Source organism: Pipistrellus hanaki, assembly GCF_964339955.1.
Source record: "Pipistrellus hanaki genome assembly, chromosome: 11".
Lineage (NCBI taxonomy): Eukaryota > Metazoa > Chordata > Mammalia > Chiroptera > Vespertilionidae > Pipistrellus > Pipistrellus hanaki.
The window spans coordinates 13,383,434-13,403,784 of record NC_140513.1 but is presented as its reverse complement, the minus strand read 5'-3'; the positions used below and the strand labels follow the sequence as shown (position 1 = coordinate 13,403,784).

The 20,351-nt window shown below is 39.0% G+C and overlaps 1 protein-coding gene across 3 annotated transcripts in view; it reads left to right on the top strand.

The window, feature by feature from the left end:
- C5 (complement C5) overlaps positions 1-20,037 on the top strand; it is an 82,269-nt gene extending 62,232 nt beyond the window's left edge. For all 3 annotated transcript variants that reach the window (XR_014796407.1, XM_084899718.1, XM_084899717.1), the window contains 11 exons: positions 1,077-1,139; positions 3,585-3,666; positions 4,873-4,924; positions 9,849-9,951; positions 11,030-11,104; positions 11,594-11,699; positions 13,002-13,085; positions 14,365-14,454; positions 16,914-16,997; positions 18,506-18,644; positions 19,211-20,037. Coding sequence is in view for 2 of the 3 variants with exons in the window: in XM_084899718.1 (XP_084755844.1) it covers positions 1,077-1,139; positions 3,585-3,666; positions 4,873-4,924; positions 9,849-9,951; positions 11,030-11,104; positions 11,594-11,699; positions 13,002-13,085; positions 14,365-14,454; positions 16,914-16,997; positions 18,506-18,644; positions 19,211-19,349 (1,017 nt within the window). In the remaining variant the exon portion in view is untranslated. The remainder of the gene's footprint in view (positions 1-1,076; positions 1,140-3,584; positions 3,667-4,872; positions 4,925-9,848; positions 9,952-11,029; positions 11,105-11,593; positions 11,700-13,001; positions 13,086-14,364; positions 14,455-16,913; positions 16,998-18,505; positions 18,645-19,210) is intronic.
- Positions 20,038-20,351: the final 314 nt, after the last annotated feature.

The window sequence follows — 20,351 nt, the reverse complement described above, 5'->3', positions numbered from 1 at the left end:
TGGGGTACTCTAGTTTAAATGAAGTTAAATAAGTTCTTTAGTACAGGATTCCCTTGTCTTTGATCTGTATGTGACTAAGTGTGGTGATTCTGGGGAAGAATGGGGTATGGGCACAGTGGACTGTACATTTGCCTCTTATTTGTCCATAGAACAGTTCTCTCTTGCAGTATCTTCATTTACTGGCATTCCCCTAAATGCTGCCATATCCCATCAGGGAGAATAAGAAAGTTGGCCTATTAATCTGCATTTACTAAAATTTTGAGGAAGGGCTGACAACCTTTCATTCACACAGAATCCCTATTTTCTAAGGTGATAGGTAGAGGGGAAAGGCAGGTGGGTGGCAGCCTTGGAGTGAGCAAAGAACCAACTCTTCAGGCCTCTTGCTCAAAAATGATCTCTCCCATACATTGCACAGATTGGAGAACATTTGTATGATAGATTTCCTCTGGAAGGAGAACTAACTCAGTTAATGTCTTCAAGTCTCCTCCTAGCAGAGAGGGAAAAAGAGCAGTAGCACCTAAAGATTTGACAGGCTTGTGTGGGCTGCTAGTGAGTTTGGGTGAGGTGCCAAGGTTTCTATTAGCAGAGACCAGAGTAAGTAGAGAAAACAAAACATTAGGAGGTGAAAGAGGTGTGCAAAGCAGAAGGTGGGAGGGGCAAAGATAGATTATACCTTCTTTAGAGTTTTGTTGAGGTTCCCTGTTCTTGCTAACGAAAAGGATCTCCTTTGGCACATAGGATGCTAGGCACTGAAAGGAATTTATTTAGTTGGCAAAGGAGGTGAAGATCCAGTTTTACCAGACCATAAACAAACAACAGTGTAATCAAAGTGACTTCTGACATGTTGGTGTTGCTGACTTACTTAGGCTCTTTTAGAAACCTTATTTACATGTAGAAGCGAAAGGAAATTCCAGGATTTTTTACTATGTGCATAGGATCTTCAATGCCTAATCCATTTAATCCCACAAAAGCTTTGAGAGAGGAAGCTGGCAGGTGTCAGCTCACTATTTTCATTGCTCTCCTCCCTCCCTATTAAATAACCAAAGAAAGCATGCTTTCTCCATCCACCTTTCTAGGTGCCTCTCAATGATGACCTCATTGTCCGTAGTGGATATGACAGTGGCTTGGCTACAGTGCATGTAAGTATTTCATTGAGAACTGACTTACTTGGGAGTTACGTGCTTGCATTAGGGACTCTGCCACAAAGTTAAAAAATAATCTGTGCTCTGGTAATGATGACTGAAGTAGGATTTATTTATCTAATTCTTTTTAGATATCTTAGTAGCTGTCCTCACAATTTCTTTTTGAAAATGGCTATTTTCAAACCTTATATGTATATAGTCTGTATATAATTATACATACAAAGTTGGGCAAAAGTGGGTTTCCAGTTGCTTGTATGGAAAATAATATAATAAGTAATAAGTAATAATACAAGAATAAACTGTTTCACATAAAACTGTAAGCCTACTTTTTGCCCTACCCTGTATATTATACATATATAATTTTGTGCTTACAGTAGGTCCTCGGGTTATGTCAGAGACCCATTCCTATGGTGTGACATAATGATTTTCACTGTAAATTTGGAACCCACCTACATAAGCACCTATGTCACTCACATGAAACACATTCACAGCAATAATAAAGTGAAACAATAAAAAAAATTTAAAAGAAAGATAACAATTCCTGACCTTTACTTGGGGTAAATAAATAATAAAAAACATAAAGCACATATGTACATATGTCAAAATGACAGGACTTTTTTTTTATATATAAATAAATGGGAGATGGTGACGTAACCACAAAACAACATATGTCAAGTCCAACATAACCCAAGGACCGTTTGTACATATGTATATGTATATTGTACATATATAATCTCATATTTACATATGTATATGCACATACATTATACATGTTTTCTATGATTAGTAACATAGTCACATCCTATTTATACAGCATCATTGGGGATTAATAGATACACACACACACACACACACATAAATATATATATATATATATATATATATATATATATATATATATATATATATATATTAGAGGCCTGATGCATGAAGATTCATGCAAGAATAGGCCTTCCTTCCCCTGGTTCTGGCACTGCCTTTGCTCTGGCTGGAGCTGCCTTTCTGCCTTCCCACACTGCCCAGAGGTCCAGAGTGACTGGGGTGGTGCAGAACACCTGCATCATCACCATGGCAATGACGCAAGTGTTCTGCCCCACCCCAAGCCACTTGGCGCCTATGTGTGCAAATTAACCCACCATCTTTGTTGGGTTTATTTGCACATTCACTTCTGATTGGCTGGTGGGTGTCACAAAGGTATGGTCCATTTGCATCTTACTCTTTTATTAGTGTAGATGTAAGGGCTTAATTTCTTTTATTTTAGCCATAGACTACATAGACATTCATAAACAGCTTAGGAAAACTTGCCACTAAATGACTACAATAAAATGAAATGTGTTCTGAGCATAAATGAACATTCTATTGATTATTTGAATTATGCTTTTATCTTTAATTTGTGCACGGGTGGGGTCTGGCTGGCCCATCCCAATCATAGCCAATTGGGGCTGGGCCAACCAAGGGGAGGGACCATGGAAGGTTTTCCACGGGTCCTGCCCTCATTTAGGACCTGATCAGGGCGGGCTGATGGGCAGGAGGGGCCATAGGAGGTTGTCCGGCTGCAGTGCGTATCATAGTGATGGGTCATTCCAGTTGTTTTGGTCACTTGGCTTTTATATATATAGACTAGAGGCCCAGGGCATGAATTCACTGGTGGGGTCCAGCCAGCCAGTCCCCCATGGCGACTATTGGGGGCAGTCTGGCTGGGGCAAGGGGCTGTGGTTTGCCAGCTGGGGTTTGCCGGCTGGCCCCGCCCCTGACCAGGGTGGTGGTGTCTACTCAGGGGCGGGGCTGGCCGGAACTAGGCGGTTTTCCAGCCAGCTCTGCCCCGGATTGAGGTGGGGGCGCTTGCTCCGGAGTGGGGTCAGCCAGGGGTGAGGCCATAGCCATTCTGGTAGTTCTGCTGTCCGGTCAATTTGTTTATTACCCTTTTATTATATAAGTTACATAAATTCTTTCAAAGATTGTTTATCAGATTGCATGTGCAGGGGATGGATTGTCCACTTTCTGTCACTTCTAGTTACTTCAATAAATCTGGTTCAGGCGCAAACCTTCCCATCCATTCACAACCCATAATTTCTTGTTTACCATGGTGGTACATGGGCAAGGAGAAAAACACACTTCCTTATAATGTTATGTGTAAAATTGGAGTGTAAAGCTCAAAAATGAACATCTTAGGAAGAGTGAGTTGCTCAGATTTAACTGCATGGAATTTGGACCAAGATTCTGCCTGGCCAGTTTTGTTTAATTTGGGCTTCTCAGCTATGTTTCAAGTTGTGGAGTTTGCCAGAAGTCTAGCTGCTGGGGAAATGGGTCTTGATTGTACACTATTTGCACTGGATTTTGAAAATGATACTTCAAGCATCCCATTTACAACAGCAGCCCTACCAGAATACCTTTTATACTTTCCCACTTTAAATATAATCTTATTTACTTGTCCCAATGCAGGTAGCAACTGTAGTTCACAAAATTGGTACCTCTGAGGAATTTTGCAGCTTTCATTTGAAAATCGACTCCCAGGATATAGACGGTAAAACAGCATGATTTATATTATAATCTTGCCTAAGCATACAGAGTGTCTGAGAGCTTCCCTGAATAGGAAAATGTACTGGCCCCAAAATAAAAATTTCTTCATCAAATTCTTTAGCAGATTGACATCAGAGTAAACATTACTTCCATTTATTATAATAGAAGTAACTCCTTAATAATAGTTAGAAACTGATATTAAGTTTAACAACTAAGCTAAAAGTATGCACTATTGATCAAGAAATTGTTTTGATTCTATCTGGTTTGGCTCAGTCAGTGGATGGAGCATTGGCCTGAAAGGTCCCAGGTTCGATTCCGGTCAGGGGCATGTACCTTGGTTGTGGGCATATCCCCAGTAGGGGGTGTGCAGGAGGCAACTGATGGATGGTTCTCTCTCATCGATGTTTCTAACTCTCTATCCCTTTCTCATCCTCTCTGTAAAAAATCAATAAAAATATATTTTAAAAAAAGAAATTGTTTTGACTAATTTACTCTTTAAAAATGCTAATTTCAGATATTTGGATTTCTGTTACTTTAGTGTCAATGTTCCATTCTAGGACCCTGAATTTCCCTATCATTCTGTTGGATTTCCACCCCTTACCCTTTCTGTATTCCAGGGGTTCTGACAAATACATATTTCTCTGCCTCCATCTTTAATTTGGCCTCTCCAGTACTTAAGGCCTTTTACTAATGTACCCTTTTCTATGTGTGGCCTTCATGTCCCTCTTCTGGTGGGTTAGTTCTCCCTTTTCAGTCCAAAAGTGAGTACACATGCACACTCCAGTCCTCCTCTAAGCATGACCCCAGGATTAGGGTATGTGCTATTCCTCTGTCCTGATGGCTTTTCTGTGTGGCTCAGAGGTCTCTTCCTACATGAAACCTTCTGACTACCCATGAATCCAGGCATCTGCTTTTCCTACCTACAACCTCCCCCAAACATGTTACCAATAGATATTTACCTTAAATTATTCCTTCCTTAAATTATAAGTTATTTAAGAGCAGCATATTGTTCTGATTTAAAGACTTATTGGTATTGTCAGCAGGCATGAATTTTAATTAAAATCACCACAAATGCCACTTCCAAATCACAAATAACTTTTAAGTGTGTTCAGAGACCTGCTCATTAATGATTCTGTTCAGACGAGTTAAAAACAGTTAAAAACAGCTTATTCTCCTTTTTGTTTGTTTGCTTGTTTGTTGTATGTGACAGCATCCCACTTCAGAGACACCTCGGAATACAAGCGCCTAGTAGCATGTGCCAGGTGAGTGCATTTCCACAGAGGAGACTGCAGACTTCAAGACCTCACATTTACCATTATATTATTGCTTTACATCTTTTTGAATTTTAAAGTGCAAAGTTATTCACTTGTTCAAATGTAGAATATAACAGGTATTTTTAAATAGCTATTTACTATACAGGCCAGTTACATTTTTTGCTCCTGTTTTTGGCCATTTTCTAATTCAAACACTCTAATTTTTATTATTAGTTTTTGTGTGTGTATTTGTTTTTGTTTTTGTTTTTGTCTTTTAGAAAGGTAGAGATGTGATGTAAGTATTAGGAAAAGGGGAAAAAAACGATTCTCTCATCACTTTCACCCAGCAAAATCCCTGGCCAGTATCAGCCAGGGGTTCTCAGCTCAGGCTACACATAGAAGACAGGTGGAGAGCTTTTAGAACTACCCAAAAATCCAACCTCACCCACAGAGAGCATTCTAATGGTAGCCAGTGTTGAGAACCACTGATGCTGTGCTATCTGCCCACTAAATTGGCCAACTGTGTTTGTTTTCTATTGCTGCTAGGTAACAATTTACCACAAATTTATTTTTAAATATATTTTTATTGAATTCAAAGAGAAGAAGGGAGAGAGAGATATATATAATTATCAATAATAAGAGAGAATCATTGATATGCTGTCTCCTGCATAACCCCCACTGGCGAAATAGCCTGCAATCCGGGCATGTGCCAAACACAGGAATCAAACCATGATCTTCTGGTTCATAGGTTGATGCTCAACCACTGAGTCACACCAGCTGGGCAATTTACCACAAATTTAATGCTTAAAACAACCCAAGTTTATCCTCATAATTCTGAAGTTTGGAAGTCCTAAAATCAAGGTGTCATCAGGGCTACATTCCTTCTGGATGCTCTAAAAGAGAATCCTCTTCCAGATTCTGGAGGTCACCTTCCTCCAGCCTTGAAGCCAGGAACACAGCATCTTCCAATCTTTCTCTCTGACTCCTGCTTCCATCATCATATTTCCTCTGACTCTCCTGCTTCTTTTCCTTATAAAAAACCCTTGTGGTTACATTGGGACCACCCACATAATCTAAAATAATCTTCCTATTTCAAGATCTTCAATATAATCACATCTGCAGGTCCCTTTTGCTATCTAAGGTAATCAATTCACAGGTTCTGAAGATTAGGAGCTGGTCATCTTTGGGAGCCATTATTTTCCTTACCACACCCACCATCCTAAATTGCTTATGAAAATCCTACCTAATAAAAGAGTAATATTCAAATTAACCACCACTTCAGTACACCACAAGCCATGCCCACCAGCCAATCAGAGCAAGGGTGAGAGGGGGTGGCAGGGGGGCCGGGAGGAAACTAAAGGATATTGGATATTGGTATTGGATATTGGATAATCAGATCTCAGTTTCCTCCAGTTCTGTTTCCCAACTCTACTATATACAGGGTGGTGCAAAGTAGATTTATAGTTGTTTGTATGGAAATAATACAATAATTAATAAATACAATAATAACACAAGAATAAACTCTGTCTTTTACTAACTCACAACTATAAACCTAGTTTTGCCCCACCCTGTATAAAAAGGCTCTCATAAAAAACATTGCATTCATTGACAGGAGGCCTAATTCCAGATTGTTAATACACAAAAGAAAGCAAATAGAGATATAATATTGAATATTCTATCGTTTGGTTTTTGTAAACTGGGGACGCAATGTTCAAAAAAGCCTGCTAGAATATACTTTTGCTCTGTGATACTGAAGTTACATTGGATAAGTAACTGTGTAGTACTGATTCATGTGAAGAATTCTTTGCCTCCTAATATTCTCTCTCCTGATTTAAAAAAAAAAAAATGCCAGCACATAGATTCTGTGTTCAGAAGGCCTCTTTCGTGTGCTTAGCTTTTTACAACCTCTATTGCATTCATAAGAGAAAAAAGGGATTTTATTTTTCTCCTTCTCTTGGAACAAAATGCCTTTGGAAAAGTGTGCTGTCTTTGGCAGCAGGCAAAGGGCTTCTTGAAAGAAAGGTTTCTGTTCTGTGGTTGAAACCGTCACCATGGTAATCAGTCATCAAGGCTCCAGCAACGTTTCATAGAAACTTTCCTTTCAAGAGGCCCCTTTCCATCCTGTTGACAAAGTATTTGCATCTGTGAGTAAGAGTTCTCTGCTTCTGGTGACACTCACCCACCCAATTAGGGGCATGTCCAGATGTCAAATTACATCCCAAGTTGCTTTATATTCTGTTTAAATTGATAATTTGGTGGGGAGTGGAGTTAAATTTTTATAAGCCATAAATTTTATATTTTAAATTATTATGGTAAATATTACACCTGAACTTCAAATAGGGTCTGCTTCATATATGTGCTGTGAAGTGTGATTGGGGACAAGAGATCCTCTGCCAACTCACTTACTCAAATAATACCTCCCATTTCACTTATACTTATTCCTTTAGGTGATATCAATTTATTTTCCTCTTATAAAGCTGGTTTCCCAGTTTCTTCCTTTAATCCAGGCTGTTCTTCCAACCTCCACTCTTCCCCCCCATCCCTCACCTGAGGATATGTTTATTAATTTTAGAGAGAAAAGAAGGGGAGTGGAAAGGAAGGGAGGAGAGAGAGAGAGAGAGAGAAACATTGATTGTTGCCTCTTCTGTGTGCCCTGACCAGGAATGGAACCCACAACCTAGGTTGGTGCCCTGCCCAGGAAACAACCCATAACCTTTTTGGTCTATGAGACAATGCTCCAACCAATTGAGCCACCTGGTCAGGGCCCAAGCTCCATTCTTGATGTCCAGCTACCTCTGAAGCATCTCGAAGTGAAGCTAGAACCAGAACCACACTCACTATGTCCCTGTCCCCAGTCTCAGACCCACCAGCTTGCTCCATTTTTAATCTTCTAACTCTGCTTAAAACTTTATAATTTTAAAGAAAAATTTAAAACACAAGTTTATACTTCTTCATAGTTAATTTTAGAAATAAGAAAATGAACTCTAAAATGGGAAGATGGTTATGGGAAACTCTCAACAGAACTGGGATAAAACCCAAGTTTCCTGAATCCCCATTTTAGTGTTCTTTTCTCTCTTACCAGAAATCCCACCACCACCACCACCACAAAATAGCAAATCTTCCTTTTTATTCCCTTTGCTTTACTCCTTAGATTTTCCACAAGCACAATTCCTGGACAAAGGATAGCCTTTAAACATTTTTTATGGCAGATTAATACTCCATTGTGTAAATGTACCACAGTTTTTTATACATTTACTAGAGGCCTGGTGCATGAAATTTGTGCATGGAGATCTGTGTCCCTCAGCCCCGCCTGCACCCTCTCCAATATGGGACCCCTTAAAGGATATCTGACCAGCCTATCGGGATCGGGCCTAAATGAGCAGTCAGACATCCCTCTCACAATTCAGGACAGTTGGCTCCCAACTGCTTGCCTGCCTGCCTTCTTGATTGCCCCTAACTGTTTCTACCTGCCAGCCTGATCACCCCCTAACCATTCCCCTGCCAGCCTGATTGATGCCTAACTGCTCCCCTGCCATCCTGTTTTCCCCCAACTTCCCTCCTCTGCAGGCCTGGTCACCCCTAACTGCCCTCCCCTGCAAGCTTGATCACCCTCAACTGCCCTCCCTTGCAGGCCTGGTTCCTCTCAACTGCCCTCCCCTGCTTGCCTGATTGCCCACAATTGCCCTCCCCTGCTGGCCATATTGTGGTGGCCATCTTGTGTCTACATGGGGCCGTCATCTTTGACCACATGAGGCAGCCATCTTATGTGTTGGAGTGATGGTCAATTTGCATATTATTCTTTTATTAGATAGGATCTATTGTTGAACATCAGGGATGCTTCCATATCTTGACTACTGTACATAGCACTGCAAAAAACATAGAAGTACACGTATTCTTTTGAATTAGTGTTTCATGTTTCTTTGGATAAATTCCCAAAAGTGTAATCCTGGGACATAAGGCAATTCCATTTTTAGTTTTTTTGAGATAATTTCATAATGCTTTCTACAGTGGCTGCACCAATCTGCATTCCCACCAACAGCACACAAGGGTTCCATTTTCTCCACATGCTTACCAACACTTTTACCCTTTGCAACAGGATTGATGGACCTGGAGAACATTATGCTAAGTGAAATAAGCCAGTCAGAGAAAGACAAGTACCATATGATTTCACTCATATGTGGAATTTCATGAACAAACTGAACTATCAAGCAAAATAGAGGCAGACTATAGAGAGTGGGCAGGCAGCTTTGGTGGGGAGATTGAGCAAAAAAAGAAAAAAAGAGAACTCATGGACATGGACAACAGTGTGGTGATTGCAGAGGTGGGAGGGAGGTGGGTGAAAGCGGAAAAGGGCATAGAAGTTATAAATAGTGATGGGGGGAAAAACATACATTTTTTAAAAAATAAATAGCCTATCGTGGAAAATTTAGAAAATGTAGAAAAGTTTAGAAAAGAAGTAATCACTTATAATCTCACAATGCAGAAATAATAGCTGCTAATATTTTATGTATTTCCTTCCAGTATTTTCCTGACCATGCTTATTGAGTCTTTTTACAATATACAACTAATTTTCTTCTTTGAATATGCACTATTGGGGAAAAAAACAAAAAACTAAAATGCAGCTCTGAGGTGAAGCAGTAATGTAACTGACCTTTAATCAAGTGCCTTACTCTCATCCTCAGTTTCCTCATGTAGTTAAGAGCTTGGACTGAATGGTTTTTATTAATTCTACCAGCTCTATTGAGATTATTGTTCAAGTGAGTAAAAAGTATAGTTATTAAAAGGCCTCTTGAAACTAAAAATTCAGAGATTGTCATGCATATGTTATAGTGGAGATCCAGCTTTGAAAATGAAAGCCTACCAAGGAACATAGCCTTTTCTTAAATAATCTTATCTATTTATTTACTCCATTTTATCTCTCTAATTATTTTAGCTACAAACAGAGTGGAGAAGAATCATCATCCGGGTCCTCCCATGCAGTGATGGATATCGCTTTGCCTACTGGAGTCAATGCAAACACAGAAGACTTACGAGCTGTAAATCTTTTTGTATATTGTTATGAATTCTTGGTTTTCTTTACTGCATTATTTTACAAAGATATTTCCTCTAATTCAAGTATGTCACTTTCAAAGAATCACCCAGAATATTCTTTCCAAATCAACAACCCACCTAAGTTTTGATTTTTCAGTAATGTTGTTGCTGGTGTAAATGGGTTCTTGCAGTGCAGTGAGAAAATACTTTTAAAGGCACATGTGTGGGAGAAATTTAATAGTGGCAAGATTTGTTGGAGTGAAAGAACACAACAAGCCCTCATGGATGTAGAGCAAGCATGTCAAACTCAGAGGCTAACACGGGCCAAATAAATGAGGCATGCTGTTTGCAGGCTGCTAGTTTGACATGCTTGATGTAGTGGGTGGGCAGGCTCTAACAACAATTGCTCCAAGGTCTTTGATAATCTTCCATATATTTTCTTGTTTTTCAGAAGGAGCAAGCTTGCTTTTATCTATCCAACCTACTTCCTGGGTTTTCCCAGGCGTGGGTTGGTCCCTCCACCTAATTAATTCCTTTCCTGGATCTTCTGGCATTCCATGCCCTTATCCAATCCGATTCTTTTCCCAGATTTTCCCAGGCTAGACTCCACCCCTTTATGGTGTCATTTGGCTCCTGTGAGAGCTCCAAAGTTCTTCAGTCATCTGGTTTCTACTGTGCACGAACTTTCCTTTCCCTTCACCATCTTGGCTTCTACTGCATATGCGCCTAGTGCCCTGCCTTATTTATCCCTCCCCCAGTAATCCAGGCTACCTTCCTGCTTCAGAGTGAATCAGGCTTAATGCCAATTCAGCTCCCCAGTGAATCAGGCTTAATGTCTGATTCTATTTGCTCCCTTTTCTAACTAACTTGCTATCTGTGCTAACAAAGTGAGGACATATATTTCCATGGCACAAAAACTGTGAGTGCATGTGATAGCATGTTCCAACTTTTTCAAGAGGAGGAGCCCCACTTTTTTTTAATAGTTGTTTATGTCACCGTTATCTAACATCTCATTATTAGGTGAATGCATTTAAACAAAAAGATCATAAAATTAAATTCAAGCTTTTCTCTTTCCTCCCTTAGCTTGTAGAAGGGGTGGATCAACTACTAACTGACTACCAAATCAAAGATGGGCATGTTATTCTGCAACTGAATTCAGTAAGTTCCACCTCCCATCATTCTTTATTTACTACTAGAGACCCAGCAAATGAAATTTGTGTACTCAGGTGGGGTTCCTTAGCCTGGATTGTGAGAGGGTGCTGGCCAGGCCGAGGGACCTACCGGTGCACAATCAGGGCCAGGGAGGGACATGGGAGATTGGCCAGCCAGGGAGAGACCTGGGGAGGGCTCCAGGGTATGTCTGGCCCATCTAGCTCAGTCCCGATGAACCAGACCCCAGCAGCAAGCTAACCTACCGATTGGAGTGTCTGCCCCCTAGTGGTCAGTGAATGTCATAGTGAGCAGTTGAGCAGTTTTAGCATATCATTAGCATATTACACTTTGATTGGTTAAACAAATGACTGGATGACAGGACACTTCGCATATTAGACATTTATTACATAGGGTTACTATTCAAAATGAACAAGCTAAAATATTATCAGTTTCTTCTTTCTCATAATTTCCTTAAACCTTGAATTTGCCAAACAGATTCCTTCCAATGAGTTTGTTTGTGTTCGATTTCGGATATTTGAATTTTTTCAAGTTGGGTTTCTGAATCCTGCTACTTTCACGGTGTATGAATACCACAGACCAGGTAACCAACTCTACTCTGAAGTTTCTTCAGAGAACTACTTTGTATTTATTACAGAACCATTAGAAATCCTGTTGCCTTTCCCAGGACTAACTCTTCACAAAAGTCCCAATTTACACATACAAACCACAGCATGACTTTGAACAAATCATTTCACTTCTCTGACCCTTCATTTCTCCATTTTAAGAAATAACTGGATTAGTTTTCTCCCAGTTCTTTTGTTTTGTTAATCCTTATCCGAGGATAGTTTTTTCATTGATTTTTCAGAGAAAATGAACGGGAAGGAGGGAATGAAGAAGGAAGAAAGGAAGGGACTTGAGGGAGGGAAGGAAGGAAAGGAGGGAGGGAGGGAGGGAGGGAGGAAAGATCAAACCAGCAACCCATGTTCTTGACCAGGAATCGAACTTGGAACCCTTTGGTGTGTGGGGTGACACTCTAACCACTGAGAACTTCAGCCAGGGCAGATTATTCATACCTTTTAAATTCTTTGCCTCATTTCATTGAACCTCTCCTTTTTAGAGAAGTCCATTTAGTCTACAACTTTTTAAATTCTTTCAGAATCAACTTCTACTCCATCTATATTCTCATCATATTTTGCAGAGAACTCTATTAGAGTAGTTGTCACCTTCACATTTTATTGTAGTTATTTGTTTGCATATCTTTCTCACCAGCCCAGATGGAAAGTTTTCATCTGTTGTGTCCCTAGTATCTAATACAGTGTCAGGTTCATAATGTGTATTGATAAATGTTGAATGAATGATCCACATTTGGCCACTTCTGAGAATATTAAGTGATTGGAGAGTTCTCTGATTCATGGGACAGATGACTCCACTTTGGACAGTTCTACTTCATAGAAAAATGTTAGAGTGAACCAAACTCTGACACCCATTCATTCTAGTTTTAACTATTGAAATCACATAGAACATACTTAACCCCACCTACACACACACACACACACACACACACACACACACACACATTTTCTTCTCCAGCCTAGACAATTACAATTCTTTCAACAGTCTCTCATTTAACATAATGTATTTCCTTTCATTCATGGAAGCACCGAATATTTTAATTCTAAGAAATGAATATTGAACAGTAAAATATCAAGCACAAAAGGGAAGATCATTTTGAGGGGCCATGCTAGGATAAGGAATTCAAAATTTAATCACCATGAGCCTTACCTGCAAAAAGAAGGGTTTGAAATTGGTGATCTCCAAGACACCATGGGCAAGATTCACAGGGTGGTAAATGTGTTGTACACTGATCAAGCCCCTTCTCCTAACCATGCTTTCATTGCCACAGATAAAAAGTGCACCATATTTTATAGTACATCCAATAGCCAACTTCAGAAAGTCTGTGAAGGAGCAACGTGCCAATGTGTAGAAGGTAAATGTCATTTAACTTTAGGACATATGCTTCTTTAAAGCAGCCACTCATAATCTGGGGCTATTCTGGGAAAAACTATCTGACAAACAGTGGTATAGCAGAAATAAAAATGCAATCTCTGATCATTAAAAGCTGATGCTTTGAGCACTGTAAAGTTACTTCTCAACAACTTCTGAACAACCTGATATGTTCTACTGTACAGATAGTTGTTCACTATTAGAGGGATAACATGATGTGAAATTCTTGCTTTTCACTTGGTCTTTCTTGTGTAATAGGTCCACAACCTAACAGAATAGAGGCCCCCCTTTCTCTCCCTTGTTCCTCCCCAATCAATGAATTCTCCATTCAATCTTTTAAAAATCAAAGACAGTTTTTTGGCTAAGAAAAAGACCCAGAACTCACAAATAATCAACTCACTCCATGAGGGTTGGGGTTGGTTTGGGGTTGATTTGGTTTTATTTTGTTTTTCTAAATATTTAATCTATATATATAAAAGCCTAAGTGATCATTGTGACCAAACAACTAGAACGACAGGTCACTATGACGCACACTGACCACCAGGAGCAGACGCTCAACACAGGAGCTGCCCCCTGGTGGTCAGTGTGCTCCCAAAGCGGGAGTGCCACTCAGCCAGAAGCCAGGCTTACGGCTGGCGAGTGCAGCTGTGGTGGTGGGAACCTCGCCTGCCTCCATGGCTACAGCAGGGGGCCAGAATGAATGGCAGCAGAGCTGCATCCTGCCCCAGCTGGGTTTCCTCCCAGCAGTCCGACATCCCCTGAATGGTCCCAGATTGCAAGAGGGCGCAGGCCAGGCTGAGGGACTCTACTCATGCACAAATCTGTGCACTGGGCCTCTAGTATGTACATATTTCTAGGGTACTTGTTGCATCATTTTATATCTTTAAATCAGTGAAGTTATCATTTTGTTCCTTGAAAGGATTTTTTATTATACTTAATGTGGGGAAATTTCCTCCATTCTTCAAAGGAAGCATCTACATTTCTGAAAAGCTGAATGTGAAGTGACTATCCATTTTAAGAATAAGTCTCATGTTCAAGATTTTGTGTTTTTATTTATTTATTTATTTATTTATTTATTTATTTATTTATTTTTGCTTTATATAATGTTCCTCTTCATGTAAAAGGAGAAAATAGACAGGTCTTAGGAATCTGGTATTTATAATATTATATTTGATTGTCTCAGGGCTCATAGGCACTGTTTACTCCCATAGAGAGTGTTTGCTTCCTTGCATTAACCTTTTACCATTTTTCACAAAATCCAGCTGACTGTGGAAAAATGCAGCCAGAATTGGATCTGACAATCTCTGCAGATACTAGAAAAGAAATAGCCTGTAAACCAGAGATTGCATACGGTAAGTTAAAAAGTTTAATATATAGTTCTATTAAATATGACATTTTATGAATACAAAGTCAGTTAGGAAGACCAATAACTTTATGTAGTGGATATATGGATACAACAGTACATGTATTCCTTTGAAGAAAAATATCAGCAGTTTTTAGCATTAACATGCAAAGTTATTTATCCTTCAGCAAGAAACATGATTTTCATTAAAAATGATGGAAGTGATTTGCACACCCAGCCAAGATACTTTATCCTCATATATCCCATTGAATTAAGGGTGCTTAAACATATTCAAAGACAATTTTTTCCTGTCTTCACCAAAGTAAATGTTTTTTATTGATTTCTAGAAAGAGAGGAAGGAAGGGAGAGAGGGAGAAATACATCGATGTGACAGAGAAACATAGATTGTTTGCTTCCCATATGCACCCTTACTGGGGATCCAACATGCAACCCAGATTTGTACTAGTATATGCCCTGGCTGGGAATCAAACCTGCAATACTTTGGTGCAGGGGACGACTCTCCAACCAGCTGAGCCACCCAGCCAGGGCTCAAAGAGAATTTTTGAGAAGTCACAAAGGTGTAAGATTTCACTACTTATTGTATTCTCCCAGTTGATGGAGCAGAGGCAGAGACAAAGTTGGTTTTAGGGTTTGGGTGTCTTTTTTTGTTTTTTAATCTCTTCAAATACACAGTAAAACATCAAAACTAAATAATTTTAATATGTAGAGAATTTAAATCCATGTTTGAGACTCTCCATTTCAAAAAAAGCATCTCCTGGTTTTTCAGAGCTCAGCTCTAAAATAAATGCCCAAATACAATTTTGTCTTATCTCAAGTTCCTCATAGAATTAGCTTCTTTATTTTTTATTCTTACTTTATGATGTTTATTTCTGCATATTATACACTATCTCATATTTTTTCTTGATAATTGGCAGGGCATTATTTTTAAATAAAAAATCAGTACAATTGATTTGGTGCTATGTGTTTACCAATTGCTTTCATATAGTTTCTCACTGGAGTCCCACAAGACAACTTTGAGGTAACAGAATATTATCGAAATGAAATAATTTTCTCAAAGCCATACAGGAAGTTAAGTAGTAGGAGTAGGAGGTATCCTGGTCTCCAATATGATTACCATTATATTACACTGAATTCTCTCAATGGAAATACAGCCATCAGAATGAATTTTGTGTGGTTTATAGTCTTTCTTTTTTTCTAATTTATCTTCTTTTTTTTTTCCTTTTTTTTTTAAGCTAAAAAGTGGCCCAACTCAGCCAAGGTCTACTGTAGTTAGGTCTATTAGTTTTTATAATAGACTGAGACCTGAAGAAAATACCATATTGTTTTAGCAAACAAACATTTCATTAAATTATTCCTTCCTTCCATTTTAGAATATTTAAACTTTTAAATGTCAGAAACCTATTTAACACAGAGAATAAATCCAATCTGGATTTAGTTTATTACTTTAAAAAAAGCTTAGCTGACTTTTTGGGAGACTATCAGTTTTTACCAGAATAACAGGATAGAAACAAAATAAAATAGTAAATATATTGCTTACATCTACCATAAAGATTTATGAATTTGAAATTCAGCACAGTTTTTATTTTAAGTGACTAATTTACACAGCCTTCCCCCCCTCAAAAAAAAATGAGTCCATTCATTCATCTATTTTTCTTTTCTTGAAAGTAATAAACTAAATCCAGGTTGCATTTATTCTCTGTGTTAAAATAGGTTTCTGATATCTAGCTAGCTAGGATCTAAAAAATGGACAAAACTTTCAACCGCATCAAGAGCAAAAACTAAAGGATCCTTTCTCAGGCCACATGGAAGGAATGGACCCCTTCAAGCTGGTCATTCCAAGATGGAGGTCAAACACACCATGGATTAAACATTGATGCCTGAATGAAGAGAAACAGCATTGGGAGGGGCTCATGTCAGAGAGTTGCTAATCAAAGCAAAGATGAATCAGAAACCAGAATCATATCAAAAACCAAAAATCAAAGCTAGTAGAAGCAAGAGAGCAAGGAGGCTCCCAAAGCTGGCCTGAATGATAGATAACTAAAGGATCCTTTCTGTGCTTGTGCAGAGAAGGAAGGGTCTCTTCAAAGGATCCATGAGCATGCCTCCACTGATCTTCCAGGATCAGAATCTGAACTTTATAGCTAACAAAGTCTCATTTTGTTTGTTTTGTGTGCTTCTTTAGTTCACTATTGTTCTTATCCTACTCAGCTTGTTCTATAGCAGTGCCCCGGGTTAATGAGTCTACAATGAGTCATTAGAGTAATAATCAGTAGAATCAGACTTCCAAGCCTTTGAGAAGGCTTCTTGGAAAAAATAAGATCTACCTTAGGGTAGAGAGCTTACCATGCTTCATTTCTCATTTGTTTGACAAACTCTGGCTTCCATTGGATATGGCATTAGTGGTATTTAGCATGAACTGTTGTTGTTTTCTTTTTTTTCTTTTATCAGCTTATAAAGTTAGTATCACATCCCTCACTGAAGAAAATGGTTTTGTCAAGTATACTGCAACCCTCCTGGATGTCTTCAAAGCTGGTGAGAATACTCATTCATTTTCCCACTCAACAAAGATTTAGTACTTACTATGTGCCAGACATTTTATAAGACACAGAGAATACAACTTGTATAACACAGCCAGAGTTACTGTCTTCATGAAGCTTATATTCTATTTAGGGAAACACATTTTTTTAAAGAAATGAAATGGGCAACTAAATTAAATAATTATTTTTGAAAACTGTCTTGTAAGAAAATTTTGCATACTTTGTTATCTCTTCACTCTGGATTCATTTTTAATAAGTGTAAATTTTTAAATTTATAAAAATATCAAAACACCGCACCCTTAACAACGTACACAAGAATTGCTGCACATTAACAATAAACCAAAATAAAAACAAATATTTAGAATTAAGGGCAACTGTGTGGTTCAAGGATAATAAATTGATGTTTCTCCTAAAACACAGGATGCTTAGAGTAGATGAGGATATAAATGATAAACAGATTAGTGATTGTTGATGCTGAGGTTAATTAACTATCCTTTCCTCACCTGAATAAGCTTGGAATTTTCCATAACAAAAGGCTTTTTAAAATAATGGTAAGGCACTGCACAGCCACTCTGCTAACCATGACAGGGACTGACTTGGCAAATAGTACTGAGAATGCTGTTTACATGTTGCTACAATAGGCAATCATTGGAAAAGCCTAAGAAAATTAGCTTGAACTAATGTGTGTATATTAGAATTTGTATTACTAATTAAAGTTGATTGTTTACACAGTTACTATTCTATAGTATTTATCAATATATTCAGAAGTCTTTCAAAATTTATTCATTAGGATGATTCTGCCAGAGTTTGACAGCTAACTAGAGATCAGTCCTGAATATATAACAGTGAATTAGACCCAGTCTCTGCCTCAAGAAGTTCCCAGCCAAGCTGAGGAAACAGACATGTGGAGCGAAATATCATGGTTAGAAGTTCAAGTATAATGGGAGTAAGGGGAAGATAGGTATTTAAAGTGTTCTTAGTCTTTTACACGTCTCACACTTTTCTACAAAGTTTCCCATTGCCAGCTACCAACTACTTTTTAATTTTGCTATATGACTATGGAGATTAATATTGTTCAACTAGAGAGAGGTTCTTTTAATTCCTGGTTCTGCAAGAGTAATAATAAGCAAATATCTAGTGCTTACTGTATATGTATTTCTAAGCACTTTTTATATATCAACCCATTTAATCTCACAACAGTTCTACAGGGTATGTTTTATTGTCATGCCCATTTTTCAGATGAGGGGGCTGAGCCTTTACACAAAGAGCAAAAATAATTTGTCCCAGGCCACAGAGTCAGGAAGTGGCAGAGTGGGGTATAACCCAGGCACCCAAGTCTGAAGCCTTAACTGTATGGACATTGTTGCTCCCCAATAGCCATTAGTCTCCTGATATAAATTTACACGCACCAATAAGTAGCCTTGAGGGACTAGAATGCTTAAGAGAGATATAATTGTGACACCATTAACATGAATGTGATAACTTTCTTTGTATGCCTCTCAGGTGACGCTGCTGCTGAGAAAGACTCTGAAATCACCTTCATTAAAAAGGCAACCTGTAATAATGCTGACCTGAAAAAAGGAAGGCCGTATTTAATTATGGGTAAAGAAGCTCTCCAGATAAAACATAATTTCAGTATCAAGTAAGTCACCAATATTTTGGAGTCTCTGATCTTCCCTCCAAAATTGACTATAATTTATCCTTAAATACACTACACGTTTCTTATGTGACCCTGCTGTTAATCAACAAGCCATTAGGAGCAAAAGTGAAATAACGTGAGTTTGAAACAAAGAAATGTTTAAAACCATTACAGTAGCTGAGGACTCGCTGACAGATAAACCATGTGCCTTGGTCAGAAGATGAATCTGAAGGTGCTTATCCGAAACCCCTATACCACATCTGCTCCCTCAATAAGTTTTCAGGCTATTCTGTTTGTAAAGAGAAAAATGCTTGCATACATATTTTATTATCATTTTTTTAAAAAATAGACATCGGAACAGATGTCGTTTCTGCTTTTCACTGTAAGAGCTCCAAGCAGCTTCATGACCATCAGGGGCCTATGGATCTTCCCACTGGGAGGCGAGTCCAGAAGAGTTTGGCCGACAGCCTGACCCCCGGGGACCTTAACAGCCTGAACTCAATCAAATTTGGCTCTCCTCTATCTGTAGCCATCATCACAAATGCTTCATTTTTATTTTTTCTTGGCAGGTACATCTACCCTCTAGATTCCTCCACCTGGATTGAATATTGGCCTACAGACACAACGTGTCCATCATGCCAAGCGTTTTTAGCCAATTTAGATACGTTTGCTGAAGACATCTTTTTAAATGGCTGCGAAAATCCCTGAAAAAGGTCATCTGTGTACAGTTTTCACTATGCATTCCTGTTGTTGAAGTTTCTTCCTTTTCTTTTTTTTAAACGTTCACAGCTGGTCTTATTTGGAAAGCTCACTTTACTTAGAATTAGTGGCACTTGCTTTTATTAGAGAACGGTTTTAAGAGCTGAAATAACATGGCCTTGGGGGCATGGAGACAGGTACTCATTCCAAGGTTATTGGACACCAGAAGCAATAAATTGGAACGTCTCCTAAAACCTACCACTCAGGAATGTTTACTGGGGACAAAAGAATAGCCCATTGAAATGTGGTATCTTAGAAAAACATGCCCTTGCTTAAAAGAAAATACCAAGGAACAGAAAACTGATCATTAAAGCCTAACTTTGCTTTCAAAGTGCAAAAAAAGCGGAAAAGCATGTTATTTTATGCTTCACCCACACAAAGACAGGCAAATTTGAGAGGTGGAGAAGATAGCAATAGAGACCCAAGAAGGCCTAACCTTGAAGCCCTCAGCAAACTGAGGAGGTAGGAGAGTTTGTCTTTGCCCTTCCCCTTCTGTTGCCCTCTTTCCCCCTTTCAGGTCCCTCTAGTTTCTTCCCTTCCCTCCCAGCACATACTCATTTCCCCAGGAACTCACCCTTGCTAATAATTGTTCTCTGGAAGGCAGGCCCCAGGGCAGCGACCTGGTGAAAAGAAACTCTATAGGAATCAGGAGGCCTTGGTTGTAGCCCCAACTAGATGTCTTTGGCTTTACTAGTATAACGAGGAGTTATAACAGGATGTTCATTTTAAGTGACATTTTGTAGCACATTAGAGCTCTCATATGTATTTCCAGTTAATGGCTCAAGCATCTCACAAGGTATAGGAATTATTATTATCCCCATTTTACAGATGAGGGCATGGAGGCTCAGAAAGATGAAGCAATTTTCCCAGCCTATTAAGGGGCAGGAGCAGGGGCAGGGGCAGGGGTAGGGGCAGTGACCACATCTCAAGGCTCTCTCAGTGTAAGCAGAG